Raw genomic sequence first — 12,466 nt, 5'->3', positions numbered from 1 at the left:
TGGGTTGCTCACTGAGTGGTTGTTGCTACTGTATTTTCTGCCTCTGAACAGAACCATACTTACAGTGGATGGTGCCCTATGTAGTACCTTTTTTTGATGCCAACCATATAGTGTATGGTCATATAGTATACAAATTACCATAACGTACAGTGCCTAATTATAAGTGTCTTACAGGATGATGCCCAAATAACAGTGTCATACATTGATGAAATAACACTTCAATAGTCTTGTCTAAATACCAATGATATACAGTGCCACCACCACTGTACACTGCAACAATAATTTATGGTACAGTGCCTTATTAGTAATGCCACTCTATGATAAGTAAATCATATCATACAGTTCTCCAATAATACCAACATACAGTGACCAAATAAAAGCTCCATATTTAAAGTAATATAATAACAGTACTTTAAAGTGTCTAAATAAAACTGCTAGGCAATTATCAAGATTCTTGGTTAATGCTAGCCTCAAGTGCCAAACCATCCATGGCGCGCTAATCCCCCTCAGCAGGGGCAGCTGATGTGCCCTGTGCCACACCATTAAGGAGAAGGAGCGTCTGTGTGCGCTGTGCAGGAGGGATAAGGGGAAGCCGTTTATTCTGATTAGAGAAGGACCTATGAACTGTAGAGAAGGGTAGGACAGAGTCCTTTGTATTGTGTGGTGGGAGGAGCGAGAGAGTCATTATATTAGTGTGGGGAAAAGGGAAAGCATGAGAGGTTCCTGTGTCTTGTGAGTGGGGGAGGGGCTATAGGTTCTTGCGTGTGGAAAAGGGGTGAAAGTATCTTATGTTTGACTTGTGAAACGGTCCGGTCTGTTGTATATGAAAAAGAGGTGAAAGGGTCCCATGTTTTGTGTGGGGAGGGGGAGGGGTGAGAGGGTCCTCTATAGTATGATTGTAAAGCATCTGCCAGGCACAGCTTCGGAGTTAACTCCCATAGGTAATCAGTCTGCACCTGAATCTACGTCTCTGAGACTGACTCCATCTTCCACCACTCAGGATGGCGGGCTTAGGAGTGGGAGAGCCTATCGCAGCCTGGCCAGACGGAGCTAGCTCCCGCCCTCTGTCTATTTATACCTGCCTTTCCTGTTCCTCCTTTGCTTGTGATACTTCTCGTGTGGCTTCATGGCCAGCCCTCCTTCGGAGGAAGATCCTGCTCGTATTTTGCCTCCCGGTATAATAATTTCTTCTATTGATTCTGATTTAGTCTCTGAAATTGCGGCTGATCAAGGTTCAGCTCCCGGAAACCTTCCTGAGGACAAGCTGTTTGTGCCCCTGCAATACCGGCTAAGGGTACTTAGGGAAAATCATGACTCCGCACTATCTGGTCATCCAGGCATCCTGGGTACCAAACACCTCATTGCCAGAAACTATTGGTGGCCTGGGTTGCCTAAAGACGTTAAGGCCTACGTCGCCGCTTGTGAGGTTTGTGCTAGGTCCAAGACTCCCAGGTCCCGGCCAGCGGGCTTACTACGTTCGTTGCCCATTCCCCAGAGACCTTGGACACATATCTCCATGGATTTTATCACCGATTTGCCTCCATCCCAAGGCAAGTCGGTGGTGTGGGTGGTAGTAGACCGATTCAGTAAGATGTGCCACTTTGTGCCCCTCAAGAAACTACCCAACGCCAAGACGTTAGCTACCTTGTTTGTCAAACACATCCTGCGTCTCCATGGGGTCCCTGTCAATATTGTTTCGGACAGAGGGGTACAATTTGTTTCTTTGTTTTGGAGAGCCTTCTGTAAAAAGTTGGAGATTGATCTGTCCTTCTCCTCTGCCTTCCATCCTGAAACCAATGGCCAAACTGAGAGGACTAATCAATCTCTAGAACAATATTTAAGGTGTTTTATCTCTGTCAATATGATTGGGTCTCATTCATTCCCCTCGCCGAATTTTCCCTTAATAACCGGGTCAGTAACTCGTCAGGGGTCTCCCCCTTTTTCTGTAATTTTGGGTTTAATCCACGGTTCTCCTCCGTTTCACCTGGTAGTTCCAACAACCCCGAGGTAGAGGTCGTTCATCGGGAACTGTGCACAGTCTGGGCCCAGGTTCAGAAGAACCTAGAGGCGTCCCAGAGCGTACAAAAAACTCAGGCTGATAGAAAACATTCTGCTAACCCCTTGTTTATGGTCGGGGATCTGGTGTGGTTATCGTCTAGGAACTTACGTCTTAAGGTCCCGTCCAAGAAGTTTGCTCCCCGGTTTATTGGGCCATATAAGGTCATTGAAGTCCTCAATCCTGTCTCCTTCCGACTGGAGTTGCCCCCATCTTTTCGAATACACGACGTGTTTCATGCCTCCCTCCTTAAACGCTGCTCCCCGTCCTTGGCTCCCTCGAGGAAACCTCCTGTTCCCGTTCTCACCCCTGTGGGGGTGGAATTCGAGGTGGCCAAGATTGTGGACAGCAAGATGGTCCAAGGCTCCCTCCAGTACCTGGTCCATTGGAGAGGATACGGGCCTGAGGAGAGGACTTGGGTACCCGCCCGGGATGTTCACGCTGGGGTATTGGTCAGGAAGTTCCACCTTCGTTTCCCCAGTAAACCAGGTCCACTTAGAAAGGGTCCGGTGGCCCCTCATAAAAGGGGGGGTACTGTAAAGGATCTGCCAGGCACAGCTTCGGGGTTAACTCCCATAGGTAATCAGTCTGCACCTGAATCTACGTCTCTGAGACTGACTCCATCTTCCACCACTAAGGATGGCGGGCTTAGGAGTGGGAGAGCCTATCGCAGCCTGGCCAGACGGAGCTAGCTCCCGCCCTCTGTCTATTTATACCTGCCTTTCCTGTTCCTCCTTTGCTTGTGATTCTTCTCGTGTGGTTTCCTGGCCCAGCTACAGCTCCTAACTATTTGATCCTGCTCCATACTGACCCTGGCTTACTGACTACTCTCCTGCTCTGCGTTTGGTACCTCGTGCTCTCCTGGTTTGACTTGGCTCGTTCACCACTCTGGTTGCTCACAGTGTTGCCGTGGGCAACTGCCCCTTTCCCTTTGCTTTGTATTCCCTTGTATGTTTGTCTCGTGCACTTACTGAGCGTAGGGACCGCTGCCCAGTTGTACCCCGTCGCCTAGGGCGGGTCGTTGCAAGTAGGCAGGGACAGAGTGGCGGGTAGATTAGGGCTCACTTGTTCGTTTCCCTACCCCCGTCGTTACAATGATGCTTGTATGGTGAAGAGACGATACCAATCTAAAATAACAATTAGAGAATGAAGTGCGTGTGCTGAATAGGGTAGAGAAGATGGCCCAGTGGTAGTAAAGCAAAGTGGGTTCATCACATCAGCATATCTCCCAACCATCCCGGATTCAGAGGGACAGTCCTGGATTTCGGGCAGTGTTTCACTGTCCCAGGCAGCCGGTGGTATGTCCCAGACTCCCGGTGTCAACTGTATTTGCATCCTGAGGACGCAGATACAGTTGAACCCAATGCTGAAGCAGAGAACGTCGCTACTTTAAGCGCTGAGCTAGGGGAAGCTCTTGACATCAGTAGTCATCAGACGTCAGTAGCTCCTCCTGGAGCGGAATCCCCTGCCAGAGAGTTTCCGACGCTGTAGCCGGGGATTCCGCTCATAGTGGGAATCCTTGAAGTCACTGTCCATATATGGACAGTGAAGTCACGGGCTCCTCCTGGAGCGGAATCCCCTGCCAGAGTGTGGCCAATGCTGTGGCTGGGGATTCACTGACGTCACTGTCTATATAAGGGAGTTCCAATGACTACAGGGTCGATAGGTCATCAGTTGTCCGTGCGTGGACAACCCCTTTAATCTGCTCCTGCTTAAGTCATTCAGCTTCCTCTTCTTGCTCAGCAGTAGTAAAGGTTATAAAAAAAAAATTAATTTCATGTGTGTTTTTAAGTCTCACATGCATTATTTACCATCTTGTCTATATAAGTCCACAGTGGTTTAGAGGGGTTAATACCTAATATCGCTGGTTATCTAGGTTTAAGAAAGAGTTACAGGTAACATCTGTGGTGGTCTATGATGGATACGGGTTAATATTTAATATCCCAGGATATGTGTTTTTATATAGGGAGAGCTGTCATACACTCTGTGTGGGCAGGAGAAGCAGGACTCACAGGCTTTCTCCTGGCAACATGTGTACAGCTTTTTACACAAGAATACTGAACCAAAACTATATATCCTCAAGCTCAGTGTCTTCCCCGCTAACTTATGCTGACACCTTCCCACGATTTGCTGCACATCTACAGCATGGCTGGGTGGGCCTAACGGCTCATTGTCTTACACATATAGTGCGCATACAACATCCTGCATTCCTGCTGTAATGGCTGGCATGGAGAAAACTTTTTATACAAGGCCTCCAGGCCTGTCCTATTATAATGCTTCTTAGGTATGCCCTAATAGATGTCTGTGAATATTATTATGGACCATTTGTAATTTTCCACCCCAATTTTTCTGAGTTGTAGAGGTATGGTTGATAGGGTTCTTAGAAAGTGTAAACCTTGTAAACCAGTAAAACTTTTTTTCCAGAAGATCAACACAATGAAGAGTCTGAACAAACTGAAAAACCAAGGTATGATTTCACAAGACAACGCAAAGGAGCACGATTTTCATCACAAGCTGGTTTCAATAGCAGATTTTTTAGAGGTACTTTAATACTGTTTATTATTGATAGTCACTTTGTATTATTATGAATCATATTACTGTTTAATATTTTCTTACCACCAGTTGCAGTTTGGTGAATGTTCTCTAGATAAGTCTTGCAAAATGTATTTCAATTAGGTAAAAATGGTATAATCAGAAAATTAGATATTATTTAAATCACGTATTTATTATAAACATTTTTTTATATTTTACTGGTGTTTTTTTTTTTTTTTTTATGTGGCTATCCCAAAAAATCCTGAGTTATTCTAGTTTTCACACTAACTACTAGAGCACACACAATAAACTGACATGTTCTGTTTTCTACATTCTACTTGTTGGCTGTGCTGTGTAGATGGGGTCAGAATAGTTATCTCATTATCAAGGGGAGGTCCTCTAACAACAAATTGGATCCATTGAACTTCATTAGACGATTCAACAGAGCTTTCACACGGATGTGCTGGGCTGGAGGATGATGTTGCTACTTCAGTTGACGTATTTACATCCATCATGCTGACTAGCACCAAGTTATAAAGTGCAGGCAGACAGGCGACAAATGACTAGACAGTTGTTGCCATGTGAATTCATCAAACAAACGCTAACAGTGCAGAATCAACAGCTTAAATAAATAAATATATAGTCAGTCCGTTACTTATAGCAACAGTGGCAACCTGGATTCTGCAATACTTTAGGAAGTCTCTCTTTGTATCAGAACAGTCTCTTTTAATTAAACTGAAGATAATATCAAATGACTCCAACTTGACAAGTCAGGTATCACAACATAGGCTGGGTGGTTGCTGCTTTTGTGTTATTCTTTCCAGATAACAGGTGCCATTTTCTGTACAGATGATCACTTTCTGCCGTTCTGCGATGCAGCCGCTGTTTTGCTGGAAACGTCACTCAGGCGCTGATCTCTGCTCAGATTTGTGGTGTATGGCCACCTTGTCTCCTCAGCTCCGGCTCTATTTTCACCCAGTGTAGTCACTGGCCTGCTTCTCTGCACACAGCTCACACTGGCCACCTCCAGAACAGTTCCCCTGACACATGTACTAACTGGAAACACTTCTCATACTCACTTCCTGTTCAGGCTGAATCTCCTTCCCCCGGAAACTTCATCTCTAATTACAGTGCCTTCTCCTGTAGTTTCTTCTTGTCGTGACTGCAGGTTACACATGGATGTGGCCAGGGGTGTAGCTAAAGGCTCATGGGCCCGGGTGCAAGAATTCAGCTTGGGCCCTCCTACCCCTCCCCAACACCACCATCATCAGACCCCTGCGCGCGCCTATGCCCAGACACCTTGCCCAACAGCCTCCATAGTATAATGCCCCCACACAGTATACTGCTCCATAAAGTATAATGCCCCCATAACAGCCCCATACCATATAATGTTCCCCATATCAGAACCCACAGTATAATGCTCCACATAGCTGCCCCCATACAGTATAGTGCCCCACATATCAGCCCCCATACAGTATAATGCCCCCCATATCAGCTGCCCATACAGTAAAATGACACCCATATCAGTCCCCCATACAGTATGCCCCCCATATCAGCTCCCCATACAGTATAATGCCCCCCATATCAGCTCCCCATACAGTAAAATGCCCCCCATATCAGCTCCCCATACAGTATAATGCCCCCATATCAGCTCCTCATACAGTATAATGCCCCCCATATCAGCTCCCCATACAGTAAAATGCCCCCCATATCAGCTGCCCATACAGTAAAATGCCCCCCATATCAGCTCCCCATACAGTACAATGCCCCCCATATGAGCTCCCCATACAGTATAACGTCCCCCATATGAGTCCCCCATATCAGCCCCATGCAGTATAATGCCCCCCCATCTTATCAGCCCCCATGCAGTATAATGCCCCTCCATATAGTATAATTCCCCCATATCAGACCCCATGCAGTATAATGCCCCCATATGTGTATAATAGGAAAATAGCATAATTACTTACCTATCCCCGTTCCTTCGCCTCCTCCGGTGTGTGCTATGAGTGACTTGGCGCAGACAGGCGCGATGATGTCACTACATCCCACCAGCCTGTGTCGAGACGCTCAGGGCACAGTGAATGCTGGATCAAGGAGACGTCATCTGTACAATGTATTGTGCAGTTTGCAGTGGAGAGAGAGGGGGGGCTGTAATTTAACGGGGCCCCCCTCTCCTCCACAAACAGCACAATACATTACAAGGCAACACAATACATTACAATACATTACATTACAGACTGTGCAGCTCACCTGGAGTCCTCCGCACCGGCTCTTCCACTGCACTGGCTGGAAGACGTGTCACATGACAACACGGTCACATGGTACACTAAGTGTACCATGTGACCATAACCAGGAAGTGCCGGCTTCACGGCACAGAAAATGTATGTAACAAGCCTGCTGTATGGCAAGGGTGGCCCGTGGGCCCCCCAGGCTAAGGGGCCCGGTCGCAACTGCGACTGCTGCGACCCCTATAGCAACGCCACTGCTGAAAGGGTAAAACACTGATGTGATCTTGAGTACTTACATATACATTCACATTTGGGAAAAGTCTAAAGCGCACTTGACATCAAACCCTTGTTTTTGGAATGTTTCTGTACAAATAGTTTTACAATGATACAATTACTAGATTTTATATCACCTATGAAGAATGAGTAGGAGTAATTTCCCATTCAAAATATAAATGTTATTTCACATGGATTAAAAATACCATATACACAATAACAATTGATGGAAAACCTGGAAAAAGAGCGTCACAAATTACATATAATAGGATATATTTCCATTTGGCTGTATATAAACTGCTACTATAACATTCAAATAAAAATCACAAGTAGTAGCCACGCCAGTAACAGTAGTAAAGCATCCAGACGAACGATAGAATAAGCCAACTGAATCAGTTAGAATGCACTTACTTACATTTGACAGTTTGGAGGTTATCTCCGTCTTTCACGTGTGCTTTATCAAGACGCGTGGTTAAAGTGGGGATGGGCTGCTTTTTAAAGAGGTAAGGGGCCAATAGAAAGTTGTGAAGGACTTACGTGTTTTATGCCGCGTTCCTGTTTATGGCGCAATTTTCAACAGCATCTCCTAACTGATAATGGCTACTTCAGCATGCCGCTACGAACTGCGCATGACCGAGGCCGTAACCGCGGGGAAGCGTACCCTGTAGTTAATAGCGTTAGACAGGCGAAACTCGTTGCAGCAGCAGTAATAAAGTGCCCAGCTCGGGCTGCTGATTCAATGTGTTCCAGGAAAAATATTAGCTTTTAAGGTAGACGGACAAATGTTTAGTTAATATGAGTATATCTCAGAAGGGAGGGAAAAAGTGAATGGGATCAGGGAATTAAGGAAGGGCAAGCCCTAATAATAAGGAATACATGAGTTTACACAGTGTGTAATGTATTGTGCAGTTTGCGGTGGAGAGAGGAGTGGGGGCTGTCATTTAACGGCCCCCTCACCCTCTCCACCGCAAACAGCACAATACAACACAATACATTACAAGAAAACACAATACAACACATTACATTACAACACAACACATTACAATACAGTATCCGCTGCAGGCCCTGCTACACATGTCATATGCTCAACTGCCTAATAACGTTAAGGCAAGTCTGTTGCTGAAAGATACAATCGGCGCCTGGAAGGCGGTGCGGAAGCTTTTTGGTCTTCCGTATGGTCTTTCTAAATTCTGGCCGTTGTGGGATAACCCTATGTTTCCACAGGGGAGTCAGAATAAATTGTTTTCGCAGTGGAAAGATGAAGGGATCAAGGTCCTGGGCCAACTCATGAATGTTGAGGAGGGGAGATGGCTTACGTGGCAGGAGGTCTCTAGCAAATACAATTTGAGGGAAAATCAATATTTGCAATATGCTCAAATAACAGGGTTATGTAAAAACAAAGTCCGCAATATTGATGGAGTAGAGATACGGGGAGCATTTGATGGGATGGTGCCGCAGGGTGGTGCGGGGAGAAGTCTTGCAAGTTTATATGGTAAACTTCGGAATGCTCATCTTGATTCCTTTAGTACTTCCTGCTTTAGAACGTGGGAGTTGGAGCTGGAGGATCCAGACATCTCCAGCAAGATACGAGATGGATGGGAGAGGGTGAGGAAGGTCATGGTGAATGAACAGTGGCATGAGATGCACTTCAGGCTAATGCACAGAGCGACATACGCCTTTAATTTATCCTACAGGGACGCTCCAGCACACTATCTGCGTAATTGTCCAAAATGCGACTTACATAAAGCCAATTTACTTCATGGGATGTGGTTGTGCCCACAAATTTGCACGTTTTGGGATCGGGCTTTACAATTTATTAAAGATACCTGGGGGGAGGAGGTGCACGCAAGCCCACAGGCAGTGTTATTTCACTATATTCCTCTGAATCCAGGGGGTGAGGGACCACCTCTAGTGGCCCGGAAAGGAGTGCATATGGCTTTATTGGCTATCAAAAAGTGCATCTTGCGTCACTGGTTACAGGCATCGGTCCCGGAAATTGCGGAGGTCGTGATTACTCTCAAGACTTTATTGGGGTATGATAAGACGGACCTAGAAAAACACAAAGAAAGGTCTACAGAACAATTTTTTAAAACTTGGCGTAAATTCATAGAGCAACATTATCCCATAGCAGAGATAGGGATATTCATGCGCACATTTCGACACACATCATGGTATAGTTCACAGAGTATCCAGGGCACGCTAGGCATGCTGGTGGCCAGTTAAGAAAATGTTCACCGAGATGGGGGAGAGTTGGGGGGAGGGAAGGGAATTGTTGGTTGTGTTTTGTTTTACTGCATACCTTGCAACTTAATGATGACAAGTAAAATGAAAAATAATTTTGAAGCTGGAACACATTGTTATTTGGTGTATATATTATTGTATGTGTGATACACATTGCATACTTGTAACTGTTCTGGTTTTGAATAAAAATATATTTGAAAAAAAAAAACAATACAGTACAGCTTACATGGAGTCCTCGGCATCGGCTCTTCCACTGCACTGACTGGAAGAAGTGTCACGTGACAACACGGTCACATGGTACACTAAGTGTACCATGTGACCGTAACCAGGAATGGCCGGCTTCACGGCACAGAAAATTAATTTAACAAGCCTGATGTATGGCAACGGGGGCCCGTGGGCCCCCCAGGCTTAGGGGCCCGGTCGCAAATGCGACCGCTGCGACCCCTATAGCTACGCCACAGGATGTGGCACATTCCATTAATTTCCGTGATGTCAGTGTTGTCATCTTAGCACTAACTGAAGGGTAGTCCATGGGCAGTACTTCTCCAAATAATTTTTGGGTCTTCTGTCAAGAAAAGATTTTGGGCTCGCTTATGCAATTTGGAGTGCATTCATGAATGTCCTTTCCTCAGTGCATATATCTAGGAGAGGAGAGTAAACATGCGAGCTGCAGTAATTTCTTCAACATCACCATGTCACCTAAGTACTTAGACACCCTCTCAAACAACTAATCTTAGGGTTTAATAACTGGCAGCTGATGGTGATTTAAAGAGGCTCTGTCACCAGATTTTGCAACCCCTATCTGCTATTGCAGCAGATAGGCGCTGCAATGTAGATTACAGTAACGTTTTTTTTTTAAAAAACGAGCATTTTTGGCCAAGTTATGACCATTTTTATATTTATGCAAATGAGGCTTTCTAAAGTACAACTGGGCGTGTTTAAAGTAAAAGTACAACTGGGCGTGTATTATGTGCGTACATCGGGGCGTGTTTACTACTTTTACTAGCTGTGCGTTGTGTATAGAAGTGTCATCCACTTCTCTTCACAACGCCCAGCTTCTGGCAGTGCAGCACTGTGACGTCACTCACAGGTCCTGCATCGTGTCGGCACCAGAGGCTACAGATGATTCTGCAGCAGCATCGGCGTTTGCAGGTAAGTCGATGTAGCTACTTACCTGCAAACGCTGATGCTGCTGCAGAATCAACTGTAGCCTCTGGTGCCGACACGATGCAGGACCTGTGAGTGACGTCACAGTGCTGCACTGCCAGAAGCTGGGCGTTGTGAAGAGAAGTGGATGACACTTCTATACACAACGCCCAGCTAGTAATAGTAGTAAACACGCCCCGATGTACGCACATAATACACGCCCAGTTGTACTTTTACTTTTCAACACGCCCAGTTGTACTTTTGCAAGCCTCATTTGCATAAATACGAAAATGGTCATAACTTGGCCAAAAATGCTCGTTTTTTAAAAATAAAAACGTTACTGTAATCTACATTGCAGCGCCTATCTGCTGCAATAGCAGATAGGGGCTGCAAAAACTGGTGACAGAGCCTCTTTAAGGACTAATACAGAACAGTGTTTGTAGTATGAAATGGTTTATTGATTAATAGCAATATCCCTGGTTGTATGGGGTGGCTTAGAGATCCTGGGTGGTCTATGAGAGGGAATGTTAACATCTCAGGTGTCTGAAGTAGTGTCCCCCAGGCTACCGTTTGGTAAGCGACGCAGCGGCTTTGCTATCACTCTGACCAATTTAAAGTCACTGTACCTTTACTTTCTGTTTCTAAGAGTGCCATCTCTATGGGGACCGACTCTGTCTATTTGGTCCCTATCGAGCCTGATTAGTAGAGTATCTTATGCCCCTCTATTTATCTATACATATCTCTCTATTACCTTCTATATGACGGATATCGGTGCCCGGCGTATACAGTAATCTTTATGTACGCCTAATTCTTTTGCCGCAAGCATGCGCTAATGTATTGAGCACATTGACGCTCTATGATTCTTTACTGCGCCTGAGCGCTGAATCGGATACTCATTGTTGGCATCTGCTATGATTTTTTCCATTACCCTGGTTTGCCCCAGTGCGCTTGCGCGCCTATCTACAAGCTTATTGGTAGTTCTTCTTGGGTCATAGCAACATTGCTGTGCTGTGCACAGTGATTATCTACATTACCCTCAATTACCCCACTGCGCTTGCGCGCCGAACCGTATATTCATTGGTGGCATCTGCTAAGCTTGTGATTTGTGGCACCGTCCGTCTATCAACAGGAGAAGGGGCTCGGCCCTCGATTCCTCTGTGGATTGGCTATTGACTGATTGTAGAGACATGCGTAGCCACTTGCAGTGCATATATAATCAGGCTAACTCCGCCGCTCGCTGTCATTAGCCCCGATACCCCTGAAGACGCTACATCGTAGCGAAACATGTCGGGGGGCTTCTACCTTTATTTTAATATTTGTCCTACTGACTCTCTAGAATTTAACTATGAACTAATTGAGTGTAGTGTTCTGTAGTCGTGGTTCTTAACCCTTCCAAGACAGAACTCTCATAACTAGCACTACGCTGACTGCTGTCAGAAATGGACTTTAACTTTTAAACTTTATGTAGTCTGTCCTTGTTGCAAATATAATAAAGACTTTGTTATTTTTGAATGATAGTTGGAAAACAGGGCTTCCTTTTGCCGGCAGGCAACTTTTTTGAAGAAAAGATTTTGGGCTCGCTTATGCAATTTGGAGTGCATTCATGAATGTCCTTTCCTCAGTGCATATATCTAGGAGAGGAGAGTAAACATGCGAGCTGCAGTAATTTCTTCAACATCACCATGTCACCTAAGTACTTAGACACCCTCTCAAACAACTAATCTTAGGGTTTAATAACTGGCAGCTGATGGTGATTTAAGGACTAATACAGAACAGTGTTTGTAGTATGAAATGGTTTATTGATTAATAGCAATATCCCTGCTGGTATGGGGTGGCTTAGAGATCCTGGGTGGTCTATGAGAGGGAATGTTAACATCTCAGGTGTCTGAAGTAGTGAAGGGGTTAATACTAGCATCCCTGGTGTCTTACAGAAGTAAAATGGTAAATTATTAATTAACACCTGATGTGTAGTAGGATACTCACCTCTTTA

General features: G+C 45.4%; 1 protein-coding gene across 2 annotated transcripts in view; it reads left to right on the top strand.

The window, feature by feature from the left end:
* The window catches only part of LOC142651760 (NFX1-type zinc finger-containing protein 1-like), a 100,625-nt gene that overhangs the window by 14,837 nt on the left and 73,322 nt on the right, over window positions 1-12,466 (top strand). The window contains exon 6 of one of the 2 annotated variants that reach the window (XM_075826820.1): window positions 4,484-4,597. In XM_075826820.1, coding sequence (XP_075682935.1) covers window positions 4,484-4,597 — 114 coding nt within the window. Of the gene's footprint in view, window positions 1-4,480; window positions 4,598-12,466 lie in introns of both variants that reach the window. The other variant, XM_075826819.1, reaches the window with a different exon arrangement.

The sequence above is a fragment of the Rhinoderma darwinii genome, chromosome 5, assembly GCF_050947455.1.
Source record: "Rhinoderma darwinii isolate aRhiDar2 chromosome 5, aRhiDar2.hap1, whole genome shotgun sequence".
In the NCBI taxonomy this organism is placed as follows: Eukaryota; Metazoa; Chordata; class Amphibia; order Anura; family Rhinodermatidae; genus Rhinoderma; species Rhinoderma darwinii.
The sequence above is the reverse complement of the archived record's forward strand: the minus strand, read 5'-3'. Positions and strand labels throughout refer to the sequence as shown.